Source organism: Toxotes jaculatrix, chromosome 22, assembly GCF_017976425.1.
Source record: "Toxotes jaculatrix isolate fToxJac2 chromosome 22, fToxJac2.pri, whole genome shotgun sequence".
Classification (NCBI taxonomy): domain Eukaryota; kingdom Metazoa; phylum Chordata; class Actinopteri; family Toxotidae; genus Toxotes; species Toxotes jaculatrix.
The window spans coordinates 7,941,432-7,964,793 of NC_054415.1; the positions used below are offsets into that span (position 1 = coordinate 7,941,432).

The 23,362-nt window shown below is 41.3% G+C and overlaps 1 protein-coding gene across 1 annotated transcript; it reads left to right on the forward strand.

Moving 5' to 3' along the window:
• Positions 1-959: 959 nt before the first annotated feature.
• Positions 960-21,718, forward strand: LOC121176354 (ninjurin-2-like). The gene is made up of 4 exons (XM_041030398.1): positions 960-1,055; positions 19,743-19,879; positions 19,970-20,049; positions 21,552-21,718. The coding sequence occupies exons 1-4, from the start codon at positions 960-962 to the stop codon at positions 21,716-21,718; spliced, it is 480 nt and encodes a 159-aa protein (XP_040886332.1).
• Positions 21,719-23,362: the final 1,644 nt, after the last annotated feature.

The window sequence follows — 23,362 nt, forward strand, 5'->3', positions numbered from 1 at the left end:
AAAGCGAGACTGTGTAACCATTGAAAGAAAGAAATATATGTTGTTCCTTTAATAAATAAAAGGTTCATAAGAAATAAAACTCAGCTTTGTTCGAGTCATTACACTCCAGGGGTTTTGTTGATCCAGCCTCACTGGGTCTGGTACGACCAGTAGCTCATGGAGACTAAAGTTAGAAGATAGATTTAGCTCAACTTTAGCAGCATCAATGTTTGTTACTGAGACAATTCATTGACTTGATAACTCTTCTCTGCAAATTACAAGAGATCTTTTCTACTCACCTCTAGTGCTGTGTGCTGCTGCAGGCAGGTTTTGAGGAACTCCGTCTCTAACTCTCCTGATGTTACCAGGCCTGTTCCCTATGTCTCCCTGTGACAGAGCTTGGGGGTCCCCTGGTTTAGAGACCTGTAAACTCCTAATAGTGGAGCCTCAGTGCTTTACTGGGAACACGTCTGACCTCAGTTAACTTAACAGAAATACAGCTGAATGTTTTTGTTGAGCAAACAGGCACAAATAGACACAACTCGGTGTGCGTTTACTGTTATTGGTTTGCAGTGGTTAGTCTTTCAAATACAGCCACAAACTGGGACAAGACTAACACTTAGATAATATTTGTCTGGTTTTCAGTTTGGTGGTTCATTTGGTATTCTAGCATTTTTACAACCTAGATTTGGTACAGAGGGAGAATAGAGTGAGAGAAAGAGACAGAGAGACAGACCGAAAGACTGAAAAGTGAGAGAGAGGGAGTGGGGGAGACCAAGATGGGGTGAATAAGCCGTTTGTTTGTCCCTCTGCTGTCCTCCCTGGCCTTGCTTGGTGCTTGGTGCCTGGCGTCCAGGGTAATTTCCTTTCATAACGACCACTGCCATCCATGCATTAGCATTTTCACTGCAGTAGGGGCAACACTTGGTGCCTGAGTGTGTGTGTGCTTGCTCGGTTGGTCACTCGCTACGGGCTTTATTATGCAGGGACTGGGGAAGACAGAGAGAGGGGAGCAGGGCCGAGACATCGACCTGACATCGCTGAGATCCACCATGCCAGCCAGCGGCCCTCTCCAGGTTAGTGCACCCAAGTGGACGGAGAAAACTGTGTGGAAAAGAGGGGGGAGACAGAGAGAGAGACAGAGTCAGGTGAGGCCAGAGACAGAAAGATAGCAAAAGAAAAAAAAACAAAGAAGAAAGGAAAAAATCAAGTCGGGCTAAAAAGCAGATGCGTTTCTCTTTCTGTTCAGCAGTGGCCTCCCCCACACCTCTCTCTGCCTTTCAATTACGCTGTCTCTCTTGGTCCCTATTCCCTTCACTCTTTCATGTCCCTTTCTCTCAGTCTTGGTTGATCTGTAACTCTGAATTGCTGCTCCTGTCTTAGCTTTGCCACAGAGCTGTGGTATGTCCTGCCTATGTGAGAGCTGAGGATCAGAGGGTTGCTGTGTCGCTCCCTGGGTTAAGCTGAGTGTCTGTACTCTATTCTGAGACCAAGAGATGATCGCAACGTCCATCAAATATCAATTAGGGCCTGGGTGAAAAGGCTATTAAAGTCCTCTAATGTAGCTACAGGTCAACAGAACAGGTACTCACTAATGCCAAGAAAAAGGGGTCATGGTAGGGCTGGGGACTTGATATATTGTTGTTGAGACAACACTTTTAGGAACAGTGTTTTTTTTTTTATTATTATTATTTCTTCAGTGTATTCCTTATTAAGGCATATTTTGTTTAATTTTTAAAGGATTTTCATTTTTGCACTTGTTTCTTTATTCAAACAATCTTCTGACTCATCATTCACTACAGTCATGGGGATGCAGAGAGCCTCCCTAACACCGCTGACCTCCCACACACGCACACACACACATACACACACCCTCCCCGGTGACTGTTGCGATTCATCTTCTGTATCAGTGTCAGGGCCAGCAGTGTTCCTGCCCATCAACCAGCAGGGCTATCAGTTACTGGTATATTTAGCTACACAGTCTCTAGTGAACAAAGTGCTATTACTCAAGACAAGCTCTGTGTGTGTATGTGTGTGTCTAAAAAAAAAAGTGTGAGAGTCAATGTGTGTGGCTGTGAGACAGTGACAGATGTGGAAGAAGAGATATACTCAGCATTGCTAGTCTCGGTGAAGGTCTGTAAATGAAGTATATCATATGATATTCCGTTTCATCTTGTATGTTGGACATTGGATTGGATTTATTTCGGGTGTTTTTTCCTGTGTTATTTCCACATTCACACCTTTGGAAATGCTCTCCATTTGTGGCCTGTGACACAAGGAAGGAGTCTTTACTCCTTCCTTCCATTAGATGAAGGTCATCTTACGGTGTGGTTGTGAATTTTATCCAGTGCTGCTCAGTGAAAATCTTCCGTAAGCAGGATGTCAGTTTTAGTCGAAGGTTATGAATTTAAGTAGCAGCACAAATACGCTTGTTTACCAGTCTGCTAGCCACCTCTAAATTTACCAGTCATGAATGCTGACTCTGTTCATCTGTGTACCTCCCCCACCCTCACCCCAACAAAATACATACACACACACAGGCTCACAAACCTTCACTATCTGTACCTTTTCATGAGTCACAGTATATAGTAGAGTGTATCTGTGAGGTTGGGATAATATAGAGTCACATAATGTTTGTAAAATACCCTGTTAAGTGTGAGCAGTGACTACTCGAACCACAGTCAGCTGCAACAGTAGCCATCACAGAGGCCTGGTGTATATTTTCACAGCAAGAATTAAAGTGCTATAAGAACCACCACTACTGTTGGCAGAGCCTGAGGTTTTGCACCCTTAAGCACAGATAAGCTGAGAACCTATTGCACCATTTGGCCGCCATCCGCTACTAGCTATGGCAGTAATGTTCATATCATGTGGCGTAGAACATAAATGTTTACATCCACAGATGCCAAGTCCTCGCCACAACTATTCATCACAGCCCCGGTTGCCTAATGACATGTTGACAGTTGTGTGGAGAGAAACGTGTGATCCTCAGAAAAGCGGAAATATGTGTGTGTGTGTGTGTGTGTGTGTGTGTGTGTGTGTGTGTGTGTACATATTGTATACGGACACACAGTCTGTGTGTCTTTGTGTCTGTGTGCACGTGTGTGGGTGGTCAAGTAAGCACATAAGTGTTCAAGAAACCACACTCTCAGTACAATACACATCATGTCAACTGGATGTGATACTACACTACATACTTCACAACATTATGCATCTCATACATCTTTATGTTGTTTTAACAGCCGCACTGCAACAGGTGTAGTGGTATGTACATGTAACAGTTCTCCTTTAGAATTCCAGCTATATACTCAGGTGTATTTGTAGTTTTCCTTATAAACTGAAAATTTATTTCATAATAGTCACTTGTGATTTACAGCCACGTTTGAGACGCAGGGCTCATTCATATACTTGAACGGTACGACTTCCTGTTCTTGAAAATGCTGCAGCCGCATTTTCTTTGATCTCGGTGGCTTCACGTGATCTCTTCCTGCTACTACTTTGTTGACAGCAGAAAAAACAATGTTTGGCCGACAAAAACCCTTTCACCAGCCTTTCTGGAGCTTTTGATCGTATCATATGATCTTCCCTTTAAGTCCTATTGAGTTATGAGCTGGCTTTATGTAATCTACTCGCAGATGAATCCCTTGTGTGTCAAACAGTCACCCGGGACTTCAAATACTGTTTGATACTTTTAGATTCCTGCAACATCTGATTGATATTGAGTAGGTTTCACAGTTTCTGAGTTCATGACATTTACATAATGCATTCAGCATAGCTTCAAATCAAGTCCACAGGGAGGCGTGTAATTTGCTGAAATTGGATTTATGAGGTTCTCACACGGCGTCTGTGCGAAGCTGCCATGATGAATCTATTTCTATGGTGCGAAGGTTTTACACCTCCAAGTCACTCTCTATGTATAGAGCACAGCAACAGGGCGTGGAGCACTGACATAGAATTAATAGGAATCACACAGCCTCTCCAAGCATGGCAAGTCATGTTTCAGAGACAGAAACATTGCCTTAGAAGAGTTTCTAAGTTTAGTGGCTGAACATCCCCTATCTGTAATAATTTTTTACCACAGTTGAAACTACTAATCCATAAAGTGAAAAAGCCTAAAAACAGATGATAGGCCATCGTGTGGTGTAAGTGGTCACCATTTAATGTGCTTTTCTTTTGCTTTTCAACCTGTAGAGGTCAGCACAGGTGATATTTTCTGCTTTCTTTTTTTCATGTCAACAAATTCCATAAAAAGACTGAAAAAAAAACAACTAACAATTTTTATTCTCTCAGTACTTTCCAGCATTTCTGAAAGCACCTGAGCAGGGTGGTTTTTTGGCAAATGTTATTTAAACTGGAGTCAAGAGTGGGGATATTTTCAGCTGTGGAATCAGTGTGCTAGAAATTTACGACAGCAGGACAGTTGGGAGATCTTAAAATAAACTACAGTGCCCATGTGCATGGTAATGACAGAACATGTCACCCAGTGCAGTGATGTGGCTCACTGGTTTTCAGTGTTTGGACAAAAATGAAGGTCAAAGCCACAGAAGAATAAGCTATGGCAGGTGTTGGATGCACAGATAATACTGGTCAGCTGCATCAATTTATGTTTTTTGAAACTTGGCTTGGACCCTTGAGTGTGATCCTTCACCCATAACCAACCCTCTTCACACCCAATCTTTAAGTTGCACAGATGTATACCATTTTCATCACATCCTAAAAAGAATTTGGCAAAGATGCTTCAGTTCAAATGAAAAATATTTCACCTTGCACAAATAATCGAAAAGAGAGAATCTTATTTCTTTTGTAGCTTGAGCAGTTTTTTTTTTTTTCTGACTGACACTCCAGCTCCACAATGTACCCAGCGGTTCAGCACAGAAACACAGCAGTCAGGTCTCAGTGGTAGGGCGTGCAGCACAAAACGAAAGCTGAAATCACAGCAGCCCTACAAGCATGACAGCTATATTTCAGAGACGTGTAAAGTCGTTTCTTCATGTGAACAAGCCTGAACTGGCCACTGAGTGACTTTGGCAAATGCCAGAAGGGCAGGGCCACTTTAGAGCAAGTCTTGCGCGTAGCTCATAGTAAATGCACCAAGAATAACAGTAGTCATACTAATACCTATGATCATAACAACAGTGTATGTATGCATGGGTTGTGACAATGGCAACAACTGTATTTAACTGTATTGTCAGGTCTTGTTCCTCCTTTGATGACAAGTTGTTTACAGGAACAGTTTTTCTTTTATCCATCTGTTTTAGTGTCTGGTGCTGTAGGTCCCTCCATGGCCACCGTCCTTCTCGACTTTGTCCAACTTCTCTCACCTCCCAGAGTACATTGCTGCCTCTCTTTGACATTACATGTTTGTGTGTGTGTGTATGTGTGTAACCCCTTCTTGTGCCCCTGCACGGCAAATGCCACATTCTGAGTGTGGGTGTAAAGTACGAGAAAGTGTGTGTGTGTGTGTGTTTGCGTATGCGTGTGCATGGGATTTCGGGAAATTTCATCCGAAATCCAACAGAGCCTCATCTTTACATGGCTATTGTTGTGTAACAGGTGTGCAGTGTAAATTTTGCTTTGTATGTCCAATCTATGGCACATATATGTCAGAATCAGCCTTTAAATATTTTGACAGAAACAGAGCATGTGCTTTTCCATTCTAAGATAAGATTAAGTAAGAAGACCTTTAGTGTGATGGCGGATTGGTGTGTGACCACATCAGAATGTGAATGGAGCAGTAGATCATCTACATCCTGCACATGCTGACAGTGTTGCTGGAAGGGCCTTTGCTCAAGGGCATCTCAGTGGTAGGAATGAGGAAGAGGAAAGTGCGACCCTTTCATTTCCCAGCCCAGATTTATCCTCCTGATCCAAGAGGCTAACCTCTGACCTTTTTTCTCACAAGCTAGCTTCTCCATCCTGCACACCTGTAGTGTGTTACTACCTGTACTGACACATTTACATCTTGGCTTAACATAGCTGCTGAAGTGGAACTTCAACCATGTTTGTGTGAGATTATGTTTTTTATTTTTTGTGCGTCCTCTCCCAACTATTTTCACCTAGTTTTACATGCTTCTTCCAGTTCAGTTTCTTGTTCTTTCTTGTTCCTCGTGCATTCTTCCTCATCTTCTTCTCTTTTTTCTTGATTACCCTATTCCTCTTTCCATTTCTCTCTATTCCTCTTCTTCCTCTGTCCAGGGGGGAGTGAGTGTTTACTTTTCATTTCTGGGGGGAAATGACAGCTGACTCAGTTTGAATCTGAAACAGCTTCACGGGACTAGTGTCTAATTCACTGCCATGTGCGTGTGTGTGTGTGTGTGTGTGTGTGTGTGTGTAAAAACGTAAAAAGATTTTTAGATGGTGTGTGTGCAAAAAAAAGTCAAGATGAGTGATACCAGACGATACTTTAGATCCTACCAGATATAAACAATTAGATTATCACACACACACCAGTCTCCCTGTCTCCTGCTCTGTCTTTGTCACAAACCCACAATTATGTTGTCACAGAGTGAAACACAGCAGATGTAAAGCGAAAGTATTCTCATTACAGACACACAGGTCTGCTCCTTTACATCCACTTGAGCAGGATTTAAAATCTTTACTCCTGTGTCTAACACTGTTTCCAAACAGTGAAAGACTCATTGTGGGCTCTGCGTGATATATTTCATAAAGACATTGTTTGTCATATTTACCAAGTGATCATCTGTGAAACCTTGAGCTGATTATTACACATGAAATAAATCACTTGCTGCAGCTTTAGGCCAAGAGTGTTGTAACACACTTTTGTTCCTCATCCACTTGTTCCAGCCACATTTGCCAAGAAAGAACAGGAAACCCCCTTTTTAGTGCTGAGGCTCCCCTGCTGGGACACTGTAACTCACAACACTGCGACTCACACATGCGCACAAACACACACATACAGATGCACATAAATCACAAATGCACACCAGGCTTATAAATCCAAGTTCACTGTAAGTCATTCTTTCAAGGCTTTTCACACATTTTCCATGTAGCTCTGTACACACACCCTGCTTATAAAAAAACTTGTAGCTGTTTAATGGTTTTTACTCAGAATTCATCAGGATTTATTTATTTTCAGAGAATTGTGTGTCGCTTATCATTTGCACATATAGTACAGCTACATTTAACTGCAGTGGTTTGCGGTGCTGTGCACTTCATTTGAAACTGTAGCTCATAGAGGTGCTGTGCTTGGATAGTAGCCAAACACATATGGAGGCACAGCCACACACATGTGGCCACACATTTGTGGAAAAGCATACGCATAAAAATAGACATGAACACACACAATGTCATAAACACATACAACGTTTTAGAGGCTGCATGCGGTGTACTGTACGATGCATGAGGTCTGCGCGTTAATTGCTCTGAGGCTGACGCTCTCATCTTTTATCTTGGAAGATAAAGTGAACGTATTTCCCAAAATTTGTATTCCTTTAAGAAACGTGTGAAATGATACAAAACACAGAAAGAGAGGGGAGCAGAGGTAACTTGGCAAGAGACATGGCAAAAAAAAAAAAAAGAAAAAAGAAAAACTTGGCAAAAAAATCAAGAAAAAAAATAATTGGAATACAAACAGATACACACACAGAATCTGACCTCTTGTGTTTGTTGATAAAACGTGTTGCTATGCGGCAGGCTGCTGGCCAGTGTGGAGGATGTGTGTATGAGTGTGTTTATGTTAATTGAGGGGTGATCTAAAGGTAAATACAGACCTCTCTCTATCTCTGTTTTCCTTCTCTCCAGCACGAGTGTTAGGTCACCGGATCAGACTGTGTGTGTGTCTGAACGTTTCTGGTCAGTCTTGTATGTGGGTTCACAAGCGTGTGTGTGTGTGTACAAACTGTCCAGTCAACATATGTACAATATTTGATTGTGAATGTGTAAAACTGCAGCTTGTTTGGCTGCCAGCATGTGTGTGCATGTATGCAAAAGAATGTGGGGATGTGCATCATTGTGTGTGTGTGTGTGTGTGTGTCTGCATACCTGTTGTGCGTGCAGAGGTTAACACAACAATCCCAATGAGATGAAATTCCTTGTTTTGGGTGATCAATACAAAGTGTTTAGTTAGCTCAATTATTGGCTTTGATTATGTAACAATGCAAGCAACATAAAATGTTACTTTATAGGTTCTCTGATCAATATTTCTATATTAACAAAGATAATTGTATAGTATGAAACAGGTTAGTGTGAGTGATGTGGTTAAAGGACACAAAATTAATACAAAAAGACACAAAATGAAGTATCTTGTTGCTTTGGTCTGCAGGTTTAAGGGATCAAGTGAAAGACATTTATTTGTTATAAATAGATTCTAAACATTATAAATAAATAATAAAGTTGTGTCCTTACATATGATTTATCTCCATTTTATTTAATACAGCATACAACCATTGCATTTTAGACAAAGATCCCAGGTAGATTATACCATCAAAGGACAGAAAATGGGCTCAGTGTGTGGATGAAACACCTTGAGGAACCACAAATAAGCAGATTAACAATGTCCAGGTAATCAGATCAAAAAGGCAACTTTTCTTTACAAAAAAAAACAACAAATCCACAAAAGATGCACATAGCAGGCAAGGAAAGACATTTTTTGCTTTTACCCAGGTCAGGACATCAATAAAAAGGCAAATTTGCAACATTGAAAAGACATTCTCGTCTGTGCCTGCAAAAAAAATGTGGTGAAATGATTTATGTTTCCATTTAATTCAAATTTTGTGAATTTGAGGACATAATACAGACACAATGGTACCACTTCAAGCTTTATATACAAGCACACAACCATTGCATTTTAGTTAATGCAACAGAATGAAGTGGCTGTGTGAGGTCATGTGTGATTTTAAGTGTGTTTAAAGGAAAAAAGTGGGAGCAGGGCTGCAGTGTTTGTGGGAGAGAGGGAGTGTGGGAGGTGGGTGAGGTTCTGTCTTACCTCATCCCGCCTCCCTTGCTCACGTCCCCCTGGTGCCTGTGGTGCTCATGGGACTATTGTTGATTTCAACACAATGAGATCACACTAAAAGTGAAACAATGGCACTCTGTTATTAATTGTCCTCTGTGTAAAACCATGAAGCCACTGAGTCTCAAGGGAACACGCTCTGAAAATCACTGCACATTTGCGCCCACATTTTGCAGATTTTCTACTTGGCAAACTGTGTTGTTCTGCTATGAGGTTTAATTGTCTGACCACAATGTCATACGTGTTTTTTATTTTTAAAAGGCAGTGAGACAAGGGGGAATGCCAGCTTCTGGAGAAGAAATTGGGTGGCATTTTTAAAAAAATGTTGTCTATGAAGTTGCTAAAAAAACATTTCTAAGCTGTAATGAGTAGTTATTAGCATGTCCAGCATGCTCAAAAAACTATAATTCTGGGAATTGCTTTGGCTGTGCACTGCTTTAACAAGTATGTAGCTGTATGTTGTATTTTGAAACTTTCTCATGATCAGAAACATAAAATGTTTCACAGCATTTTTTCCTCAGTTTTCTGTCTACATGAACCTGCTTTGTGCAACATATATATATATTGTGTGTGTGTGGGGGGGGGGGGGGGGGGGGGGGGGTGTATGGAGTCTTTTGCTCGTTCAAGAATATCCATCTACCCTTTGACCTCTTCAGTGAAAATAAACAGCCATAACTTCTCTTACACAAATAGTCATTTACTTCTTCTCAGTGCCACACACACACACACACACTCCAGCCGTGATAGAACATCACAGTCTTGTGGATATCTGAAACTGATATCTGCCTGAGTGGCTGGTGAAGCAGCTTTGATCAGAGACGTCTCAGATCCATGTTAATCATTCCCACATTGCCGCAGAAATACGAACTCTGTCGACTGTGCTTTTCTCAGTTTTCTTCTGTTTGTTGGGGCTTATATGTACAGTGGTATAAAATCTGTAGAGGAAGTTATTTACTGTCGCTGGAATCTGGTACCACCACACCAGCCACACAGTTATTACAGCGAAGAGTATCATCATGATTTTCATCACTATACTAAATCAAGATCCCTGTGTATGTGCATGCCACTGAATTGCATCAGTCTTACTTCGTGTGAGTAAAATTAGATAATAGACTTTCATATCATAAGAACTGACTTGCCTGTGCGTGTGTGTATGTGGGTCCTGAGTATGTTTGCAGCAGTGAACACTGTCATAACCTGAGTAGAACTCCTGTGACTAAATGTAAAATTGATAATGCACCCATTTAACAAAAGAGAAAAGGGTGAAAAAACACTTTTTAAATAGCAATTTGTTTCACTCTGCAAACACGCAGTTTCTTTTGGGTATTTTCTGTCTGCTGCGCTGACCCCTCCTGAGTGATGGCAGACCTTTAAAGACCCAGAAAAGAGTCTTGAAAATCAAAAGAGGATCACTAAATTCTTTAGAAGAATTCATATGTTAAGAAACAGAGTTGAAAATGTGCTGCGCTCAGTGTTTTGTTTATAGGGCAGAGTAGTGCTTTATGCCTTCTTTCTTTTTTTCTTCATGTTTTCATCCTCAGGCAGACTCCGTTTCTCTGTGTCCCCTCCGGTGTCTATAACTGTCTCTTTCTATTTGAATGGTCCTCATTTGGGATGCAGTTTCGACACAAAACAGCAGCATTCGTGGAACTCGGGAAACGGGAATGCCCACATACACACAAACACAAACGCAGAGGAAGGAAGTGTGTGTTGTGGATGGTGATGAAGGCCGAGCCATAAAAGCCAGGAAGTCGCTGGGAGGAATGTCCTGCGATGTCACACATGGCCGAGGCCTGAAAGCTTGTACGCCCGAGGGGGGGGGGTTTAAACTCCAAACAGCTTCGGCTCATCTGTGGAAAAAACGGCACTGGAGAAGGAGAGAATGACACGACAAAGAGAGTCAGTGTCACTCTTCCATCTCTCACTCTTCCAGTTTTCCATTTTTTTTAGTCCACCTGTTCACACCACACCTGAGCCTGTAAGACGCAGTTCCAGAACACAGCCACACGTACTTCAGGCTGTTTACCGTATACAATATGTACACTCACACACTTCCTGCAGTCGTGTGCCCCTCCCACACTCCTCTTGTCTTGTTTGTTTTGGACACAGTATGACTGTAAGTCAAGATCATTTTGTGACAAACTGACGTTTCACTTCAACAAAATATAATTATGCCAAACCACAAACACTGTTAGGACTGGTTGTGTAATCACAGCAGTTGTTACTCTACTCTAAGGCCTAGATGACTCACAGCACTGAGCTATTTAACAAGTTTGTTGCCGTTCTTGATGCTTTAATGATTTTTGTTCTCACTCTCACAGTGTGCCAAAAACACTTGGTGCTTTATTGAGGATGATTGTTGCATTCCCTGATAGTTATTCATCATCAGGTGTGGTGTGTGATTGTGAAGGTGTCATATCTTTCAGGCTTGCAGACCCAAAGTATGTCTGCTCTGACAGATATCATTATGATAGAATTTTAAATTATAGCATGAGCAAAGTTTGTGGAACGTTCAATTTTTTTTTTCATGTAATCCAATAAACATTTGACTGTTAAGTGTCCCAACAACAACAACAAAGAAAAGACTCTACTGCACTTTTAACCTCTCTGTCCTGCACATTTTCATGTTAGCATCTCTCCTTGGTCATTACATTAGAATGCAGCTCTGCAGCATTGCTGTTAAGGTGACTGGTAAACTTCAGTTTCACAAGGACTGGGAGCTGCTTTAAGAATGCTCTGAGCATTTTTTGGCAAAATGTTCAACCATCTCATGGTCTAAACGTTGTTTCATGGAGCATTTCACTTTGAAATGACTCATGTGCTGCAGCAGCCGGGTGGCACAGTGTTCAGAGGCGACATTCCTTCAAATGGAAGGCCTGAAACCAGCTCCCACGGGAGCAAACATCTACACCCCTGAAGGGTCCTTGAGCACCTCACTGCTGACCTTTGACCTCCTGGGAGATGGTGGCAAGAGATTTACCAGCTTGACAACACTATGGGATTATCATGGGGTCGCATTTATTACCGAAAAATGATTGGCCCTTAACTTTTCATGAAAAAACAACCCCAAAACATTTCTAGTATGTGTGATGCACAGGTTCACGGAGTGCACAGGTCCATTTTATGACAAGGTAAACACCACAAAGAAAAACAAGAAATTCCAGCTTTTACTGCCATCTTCATCCTCACAAAGACTCTTTGACAACAGTCCGTCCACTTTCCAATCATGTCCTCCCTGTAATAAAAACTTTGAGCAAACACTCAACAATGACTAGTATATTTTTACAACTCTCCAACTCACACTGGAGGGACCAGGGTCTTTTTACACGCTATTGTGTAAAGTACATGTGTATTTCCCCTAGTAATTGCAGGATGTATGTTTTGATGTGTGTGTGATTATTTGACATGAGGAAATGTGCTTCTTTGCTGCATGACTGGGAGTATATGAGCAGATCAAAAATATCTGTGTGCTGTTTTTATAAACAACATTTATGGCATTTCTGTTCATCGTTACAAAGGAAAAGTCGCTCCTTTGTTGCTCTTCCTGAGGTTGCTTCACATTAAAATGTCACTTCCATGTGTGTGAACTTGTATTTTTGTTATAGTTGACACATGAGTTCTACTGTAGATGTGTGCTTCTTCCATGGACTTTGCATAACGCATTATTTGGTTAGAAAAACTTTTGTGAGCAGTTCTAAGAAAAATATGATCGAATGAGATAATGTGCTGCATGTTCCAATACACGTGTTGTTGGTGGAAGAATTTTACACACATTTGGACACAGTCATTAAATCCAAGCATGAAGAAAAGCTGCAGTACAAGGCCATACACTGAAGCAGTTAGCAGGTCTCCTTGACACTGGTCAGACTGAGCTGTAGATTCAAGGGATTTAAGTTTGCTGTGAAGCAGTGAAGTAACCCTGGCTGTACATACTTATCGTTCCTGCTTGTCATCATCAAACTCACCTGAAGTCACCACTTCAGAGAAAGCATTTCAGAAACAGTAAGAACCTCCCTGTTTATGTGTGTGTTTGTGATGTTGCCATGAGAGCATGTACACTTTGAGCTTGCGCACACTTCTGGCATGTGACACACACCCATACCCACCTGGCAACACGCAGATTTGGATCTACACACACACACACACATCTGGCACACATTGCTTCACGGGTATTTAGCATTCCAGATGATGCTATAACAGTACGCAACATACGTCAGCCTCTTATGCAACAGACTCCTGTAGAATGACTGGTTCAGAGAAGAACCAGGTGTTTATGGACTCTTCTTCACACACACACACTGAAGTATAGACCTGTACCTGAAGTCATTGTTGAGAGTTTCCCACTTTGTGCATTCATCTAGCCTGTATTTTGGATCAGAGATATAAGCAGCTTTTTCTTAAGGTCATAACACACCAGAGTTATCCTTTAAATACTTGCAAATGGAAACTGGGAATTTTCCAAAATTGCTGTCAGCGATGAAGCAAAAGTCACACAGCAACAAAACAATTTTGTAATTATATTTGTAAAATACTGTCATTGGAAATGGGAACCTTTGTCAGGTTTCCTCAGGATGCCCCCGCAGGACTGGAGAGTGTAGCTGGCTGAATCATTGATATGGGAAACTCTGTTACACCATGTGATCACGGTCAGGAATGCAGAGAGTCAACTGATATCAGATCACTGCCACGCTTTCTCTCTTTCTACTCCCAGATGGCAGATGGAAGTCCAAACACACAAATGCACGCTCCTGTGGTCAAGTGTAGCAGTTAGATTACAGTGCTGTGGTTGCCAGGGAGTCCTTTGGGTGCTCTCTTGTATTTGTCCCCCCTCTACTTGCACACATGCTGTGTATACCTTTACTCTGTGCCTGTATTCGTCACGTTAAATCATAGTCCAGCGTTTCATCTTTGTTTTCTGTGCTTGTGGGTGTCACTGTGGTCGTGGGTTTGTGTGTGGGCGAGTGTCCCACCATTGGGGGTGGAAGTTCAAAGGTCAGAGTGCACTGGGGTTGTGTGGTTTGTTGATTTTCCCAGTATTCTATCTCTTACACACACACACACACACACACACACATGCACATGAAGTCATGCTCTGTCATTCAAATCCAGTATTTACATCCTTTACTGTAAAAGCAGCAGTAACATGATACAAAAATACTGCACAACAAGTTAAATGAGTACAGACGCACAAAGTGTTGGACTGTTATCACTGTACTGAAAACTGCTTTAATGTGTGGGAAGCATTTTAATGTCATACCTGGCTGAGATGGAGCTTATTTTAACTACTTTATATATTGTCAGGGAATTTAATCTGTCGCAGTGCATCATATTTTGCAAGATGAAGATAGAATCTGGAATTGAGCACATGTTCCTATGAGGAATATTTTGGCAGTAGAGTAGGAAATGGGCTTTTGACTAAGCCTGCATTATATGATTATATTTCATAATACACACAAATTCATATCAGGAATGTTTGAGTGTAATAATGTCCTTTGAACTTACAGTATTTCTGTCTGCTTGTCTGTCTGTCGATTAAAACAAAATGTAGTCAGTGGACTCAGGAAGAAAGACATGATTTATGTGATTGTAAACAGCAAGAAAGGAAGCATCAAAAAAGGATGAAGGTTGGTTGTATCCGGTGTGTTCAAGTGACATGTGTGTTCACTCAGGCGTGACATAAAGGACACAGCAGGGAACAAGTTTGTTGGGGAGAGTCACAATAACATGACCACAAGTACGTTTCCAACCATATGGTAAAGGCCAGCATCATCCTCATGGGCTTTAAATGATAAAAACACACACACCTTTGTAAGACTGTTTTCTCATGCCAGTTTTGCAAATTACAGGCCAGTCAGCAGGATGATAGTTGGCCATGGGCAAAGGTCAAGGGTCACTTGCCCTTAAGTTGTGAAGCTACTGCCTGTGTGTGAGTGAGAAGGGGGCACAGAAATGGTGTGTGTGTGTAGATAAAAGCCTCCTCCCTGTGTTTTTCCGCGTCGAGGTTCACCTAGTGAGTCTTTTGGCTCTAATTGAGTTTGTGCGTACTTGTGTGTGCACGTGTTGAATTTTGTCCTCTGTTTGTTTGCCTCTAAACATAATGAGTCTTTTCACTGACATGCCCCCCCCACCGATCATCAACACACACATAGACAAATAAATAACCTGAAACGCAGCATTTCATGGGCTGACCGTGTCCCCCAACACAAACAAACAGAAAATGTCAAGAGGTGATGTTTGAAGGCGCTCAGTGCTCGACTGAGACCTTTTTCTGGGAAAAAAAAACATAAATAGTAAGACATGGGGTTTGATATTATGAAATCTTAACTTTTCTTTCAAGATTGTTCCTAGTTTTGAGTCAGTGCTTCTCTTCCTCCATTCATGCTGACTCCTCTTCTTTCTGTCACTATCTGTTTCTCTTCATCTGCTTTTCTGATTCCTTCCTACTCCCTCTCGCTAAATGGAAGTTACATAAAAACCAAACAGAAAGATGGTGCCTTCAGGCAGAGAGAGCCATGGAGAAAAAAAAAAAGAAAGTCAAATAGGCAAGCACTGAGACAGACAGAGAGACAGACAGACCAGACAGACAGAGAGACAGTTAAAATAAGACACTAAAAGAAAACCAGAGCTCCACTCCTAGTTGAGTTTCCTTTCCCATTGGTTATTATAGCGGCCAATAGGAATCCAGGGGAGGAGCACTTCCTGTGAGGTCGAGGGGGGGCCTCCCATGTGGTCTAGTGTGTGTGTATGTGTGCATTAACAAGCGCATTAAGAAGTGTGCAGTTTTGCAAGCATGATTTTGTGTATATTCTTGGCATAAATGTGCTCATCAGTATATTTGGAATGACATATTCTTGTGTATGCCTGTACAGGTAAACATCAAGCACGTGTTTTATGTGTGTATATAGTGCTGGTGTGTGTATGTGTGTGTGTGTGTGTGTGTATATATATATGTATGCTCGGGTCTGTGTACATTATGTGAGGTGGACCTGTGCCCAGAGCTGTGGATCAGTGAATTTCAGGAATGGGTTTTACAAGGACTCTGGATTTAAGAGTTTACTGCAAAAATACCATACATCCACAAAAACCAGTAGGAAAAAAGATCTAAGAACTTCTGTGTAGAGAAGGGCATTTTACTTACTCAGCTTAGTGCTGTGTGGGGAGCCATGTCCTAAATACATTGGGGAGTTTGTGCTAACTCTGAACTGTGAAAAGCGATTTCATTTTTTTTTTTTTGTCTTTTTATATTCCTCAGGGGAATCTAAGTTTAAACCTTATAAGGCCACAACGTGATTAACAATCCTATATATGCATTGCTTATAAAAAATTTAAAGGAAAACTGGTTCTTGGAAGGCTCCTCTGTGAGATTGTTTTGAATTTGAACCCTGTTAAGTCTCTCGTAGCCTTTTCAAATCATAACTGTGTTCAGCTAAAAACGTTACCATGAAAACATCTCTAGTTGATGTGCATTCTTTTATCATGTGTTTTTCAGCAGGGAGTCTCACATGATAAATGTTTTCTAAGCTGTTGCACGATGTTTGCATGATGAATATCCTCGATTCAATAGCAGGTCACATTCCAACCATGAGGCTGAAGTCAATTCAAAAACAGTGGGATTAATGTCTGTTACTGCCACCAATCCCATGATGCATAAACACGTCCATAAATTCTTTGCAGGTGCTGTTTCATTCCCGACTCCTCTTTTAATCTATGTGGACATTTTCAACCTAGTGCAGCTTTTTCAGCTTCCAGGAACAATTTGAGTGAGGAGACATAATGAGGCCTAACAGCAGGATCTTTTTTAGAGCTGAAAATACATTTATATGTTAGCATTAAAGACTGCCGCTAAGTATCCACCCACAGAAAGAAACTTGAATGTGTTGGAGACCAAATGACTAGACAAAACACATAACAGATTATTAAACGATTAGAAAAAAATAACTTTTGCTCGATGCTTACTCACAGACAAGGTAAGAAAATGAGCAGGAAACCTTTTCTCATTCTGCAAAGGCAGATGTCAAGGTGTATGAGAGCCAAGTCGTCAATCTTGGACATTCATGATGGAGCTGCCCCGCGGCCAAGTGGCTGTAATTCACAGCTTCTGAGGGTAAATGTGAGTAACCCCCGCTGACCTTCTGCAAACCACTTCTCCAGACTGCTGCCGTAAATAAAGATCTATGGCTGCTCTATCCGTCCACTGAAACAAAGGCTAAAATAATAATTCATCAACATATTTGAATACATCAAAATAATTCCAGATTAAGTGCAATAAAAGCACAGCCAGTACATTTAGAGAGACATTACACTAAGTGAACACACATGGCCCATAAAATTGTACGTAGGCCATTCCAATGTTTTGGTTGTGGAGTGTGTGTGTGTGTGTGTGTGTCTTGGAGGCATGCCCACGGCTGATGTTGATAAAGTGTGACCACATGAGTCCCCAAAGGAGAAAAAATGGAAACGAGCCAGTATATATACATACCTTTTCTCTCACTCTCTCACTCCCTGTGTCTCTATATCTTTTTTCATCACTTCTTCGTGTCCCTCTCTGTGTTTCTCCCTCTTTTCACCCTCTTTCTCTCGTTTTCCTACCCAGTTTCTCTCGCACACTCTCAGAAAAACATACAAGAGGGCATGGTACATGTGTTCATAGTGTTTTGACAGTCTTGCAGTTCTTGGAATTGCTTCATACTTTCTCAGAGATTAACCCACTGTGGATCAAACTGAACTCTATTATAGGCCGTGTGGGGGATGAAATCAAGTTTTCCAGCACAACATTATATCACATGTGCACCAGCTTGATGGGACTCACAGCATCAGAAGAGGTAAATTGTTGGTCACACAACAATGATTGACTAAATTTCAAATTGCACCCTGTGACATTTGGATAAACTGCAAGGTGCAGGTTGTTCAAAAATACCAGACAACATATATTTTTCCTCTTACGCAAAGGGTCAGTTTGTTTTGGTTTTGGTTTGTGGAACTCAGAGAGTCCAAAACCTACATTTGAAAATGTCAGCGTCAACACTTTATTCCAGAAATCAAGGCCCAGTTATGATAAGCCACAGACCTCATATGAACGTTGTCAATGAAACCTATTTGTTACCGAACTGCACCTGCCAACTTGCTGTCTCCACACAGGGGGAGCGGTGCCAGCGCTCATGGGCGAGAGGGAAGTAGATGTAAACACACTGGCTGAGCTGTACAGTAGTTTTGTGGTGCTGTTGGTTATTGCCACTGGTTAGCTTCATAGAAATTTGAAAGAGGTAGCATTGCCAGACTCTCAGGAAGAAACCAAAGCACATGATCTCAGCCAGCAAGATTACTGTGTGCGTATGTGCCCTGTCCACAAGTACTGGAGTGCTTCCCCTGCACAGATAGGAACTGAAAACAGTGCAGAGTTGGTAATAAAGGGTTCAATGTGCTTTAAACAAACTAGTTTGTCTGAACGCGTCTAAAGTGTTTATACCAGCTTGGAAAGGCCCCCCGTCATCGCAGACTTGGGGAACATGGGATGAATGCTCTTTCCTCACTAACTCATTGTGTTGCACTCAAATGTGCACATGAGAAGTGAGGTAGTCATGTGAAGAACGAAAAAAGAGAGCATGAGAAAGAAGTTGAAATCCTGCTTTGATCTTGCACCACCCACACACATATAATGTACAGTACATCTTCCTTGAACACATCTCTGTTTCTGTGCAGCCTAAAGAAAAACAGACTGATTAAAACTACACAGACGCAGCCTGGAGGAAAATTATCTATGTGTGGGTAGAATACTTCAATCTATAGCTCAGTGCTATAACTAGATCTATAAATTTTAGTTCCTGACGTGCTGAGTCATAAATTAAGGTCTTATGTAACACACACACCACCTCTCTTTGTGGCAGTTGCAAAAGTTGCAAAGAAAGAAGTCATTTCTCCCTTTGCTCTTCACCTGTTATTTCCTGCTTCTCTATCAAATGATTGTTCTGGGTAAACACACGAAACACAAACAGACACACACACAGTCAATTTCTGAAACCCCTCATGTGCAACAAAGTGAAACTCCTTATCATTCTAAAAACAATTGCTTCCAAATGAGCCGCAGTTAAAACGCTCCTGATAAATGAACCACAAGAAAATACGGGAATTCTCTTTTTCCAAACATCCAAAATCTGAGAAACACTTATCTCATTTCAGAGTCTCCTGAGACTAAATTTGGTGGGATGAAAACCCAGTTACAGTGATGTATGAAGTGCTTGTTTCTAAAGCAATGATAATAGTTAGATTTGTCTTTTGATGGATCACTGTCAGATGTAATCAGTATCTTGACTCTCTCATTGATTACGTTTGTGGTTTGGATTTGGCTGCAAGCACAAAATCTGTGCAAAGGGATTTTTTGGTATGATAGTTAATACACTTCATCTTGTTAAATAAATAATGTTTTTTTTTCTGGCGGCACACTGTAGTAGTCTCCATGGTCTTTGCTGCCCTCTTCTGTTCAGATTCATCTAACTTTAGAAAAGAAACTTGGAAACAGATTGTGTTAAGGACACGAACATTACAACTTGTACCCTTGTGACCTTTTCCCTTCAAATTTTTTTCTTTCTACTTTTCTGTGCCTCCTCCTCATTCCTGTCTTTCTTCCTCTCAACGTCTCTTCTTGATGTCCAGAAGCTCCCATAGGATGTCCTCAGTTGCACATTTAAAGTGGGTCCCACTTGTCTTTGGCACTGAGAAGCTTAAAGCACAGGTGCAAAGGATGAGAAGGATCACTTGAAATCTGAAACCCGTCGTGTCTCTCTCGCTTTCTCAGGGAGGTTCAGCCTCTAATCTGAACATGAACCTGTACGCTACCAAGAAGACAGCAGCTGAGGGCATGCTGGACATTGCTCTGTTCCTGGCTAACATCACACACATGAAGACCGTCATCGAACAGGGAGCTGGATACAGGTACACTGTATGATGTTTTCAGGGGTTTCCTCACAAGAAAATATTTGCTGAATGCAATTTTTTGTGTAACTTTTTTTTGTGTGTCCTCAGGTACTATGTCGCCGTCCTGACGCTCATCTCTTTTTCCCTGGCTCTTCAGATAGTGGCTGGAGTCCTGATCATCATCATCGGTGAGCATCACAAAATGAGTCTGCTTACAGGTCTTCTGCTTCAGAAATCCACCCTCCATGTTTTTAACCGGTCACATTAACATACTAACTCACTGACGTGCTGATTTGTTGAGAAAATACAGGTGTAGGGTGAAAACCAGTCACTTCAGGTATTTTTAAAAAAATGGGAAAAATGAATATTTCTTTTGTTTGGTGTCTCGTTATTGTTTTGTCGTTATTTTTGGTGTGTGTGCACGCGTGTGTTGCAGCCCGGCGAGACATCAACGAAGAGGCGAACCAGAAGCGCCTGGACAGCCTGAACAACCTCACAACCATCCTCATCTTCCTCATCTTCGTGACCAACATCTTCATCTCTGTCTTTGGGATGGAGCGCACCGGCCTCTTTGCCAGGATGCATTTCTGACTCTCTGACGTAGGGACCGATTTTAATATGTGGGACTTTTTGGAAACACACACACACACACAGAGTGTGACTTATTGTTCTACTTACAGTACTAATCTGCTACAGTGTTACTGTACTCTGGTATCTTTATTTGATTTCATTCAGAATGAATGGACTGGGCCAAGGGACCAACTAGATGTATGTGTGTGTGTCTATGTTTCTGTGTGTGTGTGTGTGTGTGTGTGTGTGTGTGTGTGTGTGTGTGTGTGTGTGTGTGTATGTATGCATGTGTTCTTGTTGTCTGTGTGTGTATGGTATGTATGCATCCTCCACATGTCTGTGTCTGTGTGTGTGTTTGTGTGTGTGTGTGTGTGTGTAGCTCGTTTAGAGCTGACCCTCCTCCCCTCTTGGCAGCGGTGGTTAAACTTCCTGAACAATCTGATCACCGGCCTCATTTTCCTCACCCTCATCATCAACATCATCAAAGCCGCCTTCGGCACACAGCGCAGCTGCTTGCTGCGGTGGCTGTTTCACCGTTTCACTCACTGAGACACGCTCAGCAGACACACTCACACACTGTACGTACATCCACAAACACAAAGCGAGCATGAATGTGCCTGATTTAAATGGCTTTGTGTAGAAGTGGCAGCTTTAATCTTTATCCATTCATGCACAGTTGCTGAACAAAATGCTGTTAATCACATCACTGTTGTGTGACACCTGTTAGCACACACATTTATACTAAGTTTGCTTGAATTTTCAGCCTCAGAACTAAACGTGGAAAAAAAACTCTCAGAGTCCTAAACACATGCCATATTCACATTTTACTAGCGTCTACAGGATATTCTCTGTAAAGTGAGTCTGGTCAGGATGTCACATAAATTAGACTCAGCCTGGAGGGTCCGTGACTGAAATGAGTGTGATATTGCTGTTTGTATGGATACATTAGAGTATGTTTGTTTGAAATGGGTAATTGTGAGTGTCTCAGGTGAGTGTTTGTGCGTGTGAATGTGTATGTATCAACTGCATGTGTGTGTGTGTGGGTATGTTTGAAACGTTTGAAATATGTGTGTTTGTGTGTGTGTGTGTCTGTCTGTCTGTGTTTATGTGTGTGTCATAGCCCGCAGGGACCTGAACGTGGTGTCCAATCAGAAACGACTCGACTACCTGAACAACGTTGCAACAGGCATCATCTTTGTCACCACGGTGATTAACTTCTTCATCAGCTTCTTCGGATCCAAGAGGACTGGCTTCTTCCGCTGGCTGCTGGCTCGACTCCACTTCTGACACATGCTTACACAAAACTCACATGCACTCACATATGTCAAACACATTTACACACTTGCATGCATGCACCCACACACTCTGTGCACAAGCATTTCATCTGTGCACTTGTTGATTCAAAGTTAAAGTTCAATTTACAAATGTCTGTGCCCTTGTAATTTGTACAAAGCCGAGAGACATAAGCCACATACATTCAAACATCATATCTTACATATTATTCAGGCTTTGAAAGGTGTTGTTCAAATGCTGATTTCAGGCCATAATCCCACTAAAATACCTTCACTTTAACCAACTGAACATCTATTTAAATATGTATTATTTTATTTGCTGAAATAACATGCTTGAAGTTTCATTTCTAAAGTTGTGCATCTTATTTATTCTCAAAATTTGTTTCACAAAAAAATGTTTTTTTATGATTCAATCTTATAGAGATACCAGGGTAATAGAAACAAGCGACATATGTACACACTGTCCTTCAGAAAGCTGAATAAATGTAGTGATTTAACAGAAGCCTGTGCTTTGCTTGTTGTGGTTTTTGGTGTTTGGTGCATTAGTGACTGTGACTGGTCAGTGAAGTGTGAAAATAATGAATGCAAAGTAACATTAGCATGAACAAGGAGTGGGTGTAATTTCAGAAACTATAGTGTGTGTGTGTGTGTGTGTGTCACAGGACGCCGGGACCTGAATAACTCTGCTCTACAGAAGCGTCTGGACTACCTGAACAACGTAGCGACCATCATAGTCTTCATCACCACAGTCCTCAACTTCTTCATCAGTACCTTTGGCATGCAGCGCACTGGATACTTTCCATGGCTTATGATGCGCATTCACTGATACACACACACACACACACACACACACACACACACACACACACACTTCTGCTGACAATTATACCTTTACATTGCATTACTACAGACACACTCACAACAGCTCGTAACATGTATAGACATAGAGGACTGTTTGCCTTATATTTGGACCATTTGTTGTGTAACTTAAAACACATCAGTTTCTAACACAGGTGTTCACGGCTCACATGTTAATATTAGCCTACTCAACGTGTGCTTTTCTCTACTCTGCAGAGCCTCATGAGACTCATTTCTCTCTAAATATTTGTCTAAGCACTGAAATAAAAATGTGTTAAAAATGTTTTTTTCTCAGTGTTTATGCAAATGGTAACACATTTGCCTTCAAAGCTATTTAAAGCACAAATCCAGCACTTTAATTTGAATGAGATAACCCCTATACTGTGATATGTGCCCTTCTTTTTTTTTTTTTTTTTACAGTTTAATCAGTTAATGACGCCATCTAGTGAGATAACTCAGGATCACAGAAGCCATCCTCATTCATCATCTAACAACTGCTCACACCAGTAAAATCAAACAAAATCAACAAATAAAACAAAATAAAACAAAAAGCGTCAGTCTTTTTTTTAAGATGAAGAATGACTCATTATATTAAGGTGAAAGGTCAAGCTCCAGACCAACCTACTCATCTACTTTATTCTTTTAGATCAGTTGTACTGCTGCACTGATGACTCCATATTGGCTAATTTTACAGAAAATAAAGAAAATGCAGGAAGAGGTATCTATCAGACAATACTATAAGTTATTTGGATTTTTTTGGTTTTCTACTACATTACCATAA